Below are 4,462 nucleotides of genomic sequence, written 5' to 3' on the forward strand. Positions count from 1 at the left end.
CGAGAAAACTCGGTTAAATCCGCCCGCTTTGTACCTAACACGAACAGAGCTCAGACCCGCTCCGCTGTCCCACCACTACCACCCTCACAAGCTGAGAGCTCTTCCCACGGAAATACGAGCGGCAGCGGAACTGGAAGTGTCCCGGGGATCCGGCGGAAGCGGTCGTTGTCCGGGGAGACGCGGCGGCGATCGCCGGGGCCGGGGCCCTGGGTGAGGATGTGGCGGCTGCTGCTGGCGCTGGCCTGGCTCGGTGCGACCCTTCCCGCAGGTGCGGCCGGGGGGCTCCGGGTGCGCGGTCGCGGGGCGGGCGGGGCGCGGCGCTGACACCTCCCTCCGTGCCTCTCTCTCCCCGCAGGAGCGGCGGCGGAGCGGAGCGCGGGCGGCCCCGAGCCGGTGCGGTACCGCACGGCCGAGATGGCGGACGCGATGCTGGGCAGCGGGGCCCTGGCCGAGCAGCCCGTGCTGCTGTCGGCGGTGCCGGCCGAGGCGAGCGGCGGCCCCGCGGGCGCTTGCGATGGGGCGGCCGCGGGCGATGCGTGCGGGCCGGCGGGCGCCCAGGCCCGGGAGCAGCCCGTGCTGGAGCCCGTGCTGCCCGCGCCCGCTGAGGAGCAGAACGGCACCGACAGCGCCAAGGCTCCCAAGGTGAACTGCGAGGAGAGAAACACGACGGGCATCGAGCGCTTCACGCTGCAGATCCTGAACGTGTCCCAGGTACGCGGGTGGCCCGCTCACTGCCCGGCGTTGGTGTGAACGCGTGAGGGTGCCCCGTCAGCCTGCTGTTTTCAGTGCTTGACTTCGTGAATTTCCCTGTGTAACGTCCTACGTTCTACCGAAGAAAATAGATGACTGGGCAAGGAGGCTTTTTGGGCCATTCTGGGCAGGAAAAAAATGGAGTTACGGCTCGCTTCATGTGCCTGTGTGTGTTATCTCTGTGCTTGAAGGGTACTGCCAGCTTTTCTGCTCTGTGGACTGGTGTTTCTCTTGGAAATCGTTAATGGCAATTAGTGCCAGCTCTTTTCTTGTAAGGGTTATGTGTATGTATATTTTTAAGTAATAAACTTTTAAAACAACCTTTAAAAAAGGTTATATACAATTCTCCACCTGTTTCAAAAGGTGCAGCTGCTTGATCAGTATTGCCAAGTATGTAATCAGTTGCTGAATATTGCATCCCTACACAGAATTTAACCCTGTTAAATATGTAATTGTCCATGTTTGTTCTCATGCTTTCTCCAAGGACCTGATGGAGTTCCTAAACCCAAACAGCAGTGACTGTACGTTGGTCCTGTTCTACACACCGTGGTGCCGCTTTTCTGCCAGCCTGGCACCTCATTTTAACTCTCTGCCCCGAGCATTTCCAACTCTTCGCTTCCTGGCACTGGATGCATCCCAGCACAGCAGGTAACTCACACTCCTTATGCTGCAGTTCATTTCTGTTAGCTTTGAGTTTTAAAAACAGGAGTGACTTTTTTTTCTACATAAACTGACAATTTTATTTAGTGAAATTGACACTTTCAGTATTGTGACTGTCTTTATTTCTTCCTCCAGAAGATTTATTTTCCTTCATACTTTGTTTTTTCTTTTTGTAGTTTATCAACTAGATTTGGAACAGTGGCTGTACCAAATATTCTCCTTTTCCAAGGTGCTAAACCTATGGCTAGGTTTAATCATACAGACAGAACTCTGGAAACCCTGAAAGACTTCATCTTTAACCAGACAGGTGTGTAAATCAGCCCTGGTTTGCCAGTGGGAAGAACAGGCTGGCTTTAAGATCCAAATTGTCATAAAGACCCTGAGAGGACCCAGCAGAAGTTCACTTAATCATTTGTTGCCCTGAGCTGGATTTCAGCCTGTGCTGAGAGTAGAAACTCGGCTCCTTGGGCTGCTATCACAGAGCAGGGGGAACGCTGGGGTTTAGCTAGAGAGGCTGCCAGAAGGATGGAGCATATCTTCCTGCCCAAAGATTTAACTGAGAGTGAAATAAATTAAACTCTCTCTGCCACCCAGCTAGCTCTCTTCTAATCCACACTGAAGTGCTGTCTGGATCTGCATTTCCAGAAGTGCACAAAAATGAGATTCCTGAAACACTCTAAATTAAATTTCCATGTGCTGAAAAACCCCCACAACTTGTCCAAGGCTGTGCTGTGGGAGGACAGAACAAGCCTTCTCCTGTTATGCTAATACACATAAAAATCACAAGTTTTTATATCAGTAAATCATATCCTGGGCATATGTTAGTGTGCAAGGGTAATCTCACCAAAATTTTAAGTCTCCCTGTGTTTGAGCCTTAGTCTGAGAGCAGGAGCAAAGCTCCAGGTAGAAGCAGCCTCTCTGTATTTAGTGACTATGGTGTTGACCAAGTACTTTGTTTTTTAGGGATAGAAGCTAGAAGCGATGTGGCTGTGACAGAGGAAGACTGGGAAGGGCCCCTGCCAAGTGTTCTGACGAAGGGCATAGACTGGCTGCTCCTCTTCTCGGTGCTCTTCCTGGCTGGCTTTGTCATGTACGCCACCATTCGCACCGACAGCATCCGGTGGCTCATCCCGGGACAAGAGCACGAACATCAGGAATAACCTCAGATGTTCAAACAGGGACAGAATTTTCCACTTATTGGTAAAGTGGGGATTTCTATGGACTAGAAGTACCTAAGAATGAACTGTTGAATTTGTTGGTTGTAATTTATAATAACGACTAAAAATTGGCTTTATTTATGAACTACTGGATCTGTGACAAGCACATTTGTGGCGATTCCAGTGGTAAGTGAACAAGTATGAAAAAACATGAACTAAAGTATTTATTAAGCTGCTCTGATTTACTTTTTAATGAACTTTGATGTAAATAGTGTTACAGTTCTAATTTGTAGATCAGGGAAGATTTTTACAGCACATTGGTCTGTGTGTGGCACTGCAAGGCAAACACTAGTGAAGGGAGGTGTTGGTACATTAGTTTGAATGTCCATGAAATGAACTATGAAGATGTTTTAAATGATTTTTCACTCCCATGGAGGTGACTGTTCCCATGTCTGGCACTGGGCTTCAGTGCTGGTTTTCTCATTCACTCTGAGTTTTGACTTAGTAATAGTTCTTTATGAGATTTCGAGTCACTTCCAAGCTCACCTTACTATTTCTTGTGTGTGTATACAAATTATTTACCACATTCCTGTTGGATGAAATTGTATTAATTGTCCTTTTAAAAAAAATAAATCAGGTTTTTAGTGTTACCTTTTAAGATGCTTTTTTCAGAAGTAAAAACATGCAATTTCTGAACTATGGCTCACCTGCCTAAATTAGCAAGACCAGTCTTGATGTTTATTTAAATTTCTAGTACCATGTTTGCTAGTTCCACACTCTCCACTTGAGGCTACATAAAGAATTTATGGGTTTTTTTAGATATGATTAGGATGGAGGGCTTTGGATAAGGTATGGACTGGTATGTTGTGTGGGGTTTGGATTATGTGATTGCATAAAATTTATCATGGTGGAGGCTTGCCAAAGTATCCTAATAGGGTGGTTTAGAGAGCAAATTAAGCTAACATAAAACAAAGCCTTAAGACTTATTGTTCGACAGATAGCTCATATCCCTGCAATGTATTTCTTCATTCATTTCTCTGCTGGCTCTATCTTTTCCTCTGGAAACCAAGAGGTCATGTGTCCAAAAAGGAAATGGCACTGGTAAAACTTCGGTGTTACTGAAGATAAACCTGGGATGGATGTTATTAATAAAGATTGTGAACGATAAATTGGAGCATTCTTGCCTCTGCCATCTGGTTCGTTTGAGAGGCCCAGGGTTGGACTGTCCCCAGTGCTCACGTCTGCACCGCTAACAGGGATGTGTTTACAAACAGAACGGGGCTGTTTCAGTGCGGCCCCGAGGGGTGGAAATGACACCTGCCCGCTCACTGTGCGACAGAATCCACCTGCGGCCGGCAGTTCTCCTCCCGGGTAGGTGTCACAAATCATGGCATCGTCAAGGTTAAAACAGACCTTTTAGACCGTCCAGACAACCCCTAAACCACATCACCCAGCGCCAGATCCCCGCGCCTCTTAAAGCCCTCCAGGGCTGGTGACTCCACCGCCTCCCTGGGCAGCCGGTCCAATGCCCGGCCACCCCGACAGTGAAAAGGTTTTCTTTAATATCTGATCTGAATGCTCCAATCTCAGCTTTAGGCCAGTTCTGGTCGTCTCACTGCAGGCACGGCCGAAGAGATCGGTGTCCCCGCACTCCAGCCTCCTTCCAGGGCATTGCACAGAGCGATACGGTGCCTGAGCCTCCTCGTTCCTGACCCGTGGCCGCTCTGCCGGTACCACCCGCGGCCCCGCGCGGCTGTTGCGGCGGAGGCAGATCCCCTTCCTCTGTCTCTCTGTTCCCCCCGCTGCCGGCCCGCCCGGAGCTCCCGGTTCCGCCGCGGGCTGCGGCTCCTCCCGCGGGGCGCGGCGGGGGCGGGCCCGCCGGGCACGCCGGGGCC

At 50.0% G+C, this 4,462-nt stretch overlaps 1 protein-coding gene across 1 annotated transcript; it reads left to right on the top strand.

Moving 5' to 3' along the window:
* Positions 1-19: 19 nt before the first annotated feature.
* On the top strand, positions 20-3,741 carry TXNDC15 (thioredoxin domain containing 15). Its single transcript, XM_053956495.1, has 5 exons — positions 20-268; positions 356-711; positions 1,235-1,398; positions 1,587-1,717; positions 2,374-3,741. The coding sequence occupies exons 1-5, from the start codon at positions 217-219 to the stop codon at positions 2,568-2,570; spliced, it is 900 nt and encodes a 299-aa protein (XP_053812470.1). The 5' UTR covers positions 20-216; the 3' UTR covers positions 2,571-3,741.
* Positions 3,742-4,462: the final 721 nt, after the last annotated feature.

This window comes from Vidua chalybeata, chromosome 15 (genome assembly GCF_026979565.1).
Source record: "Vidua chalybeata isolate OUT-0048 chromosome 15, bVidCha1 merged haplotype, whole genome shotgun sequence".
NCBI classification, from domain to species: Eukaryota; Metazoa; Chordata; class Aves; order Passeriformes; family Viduidae; genus Vidua; species Vidua chalybeata.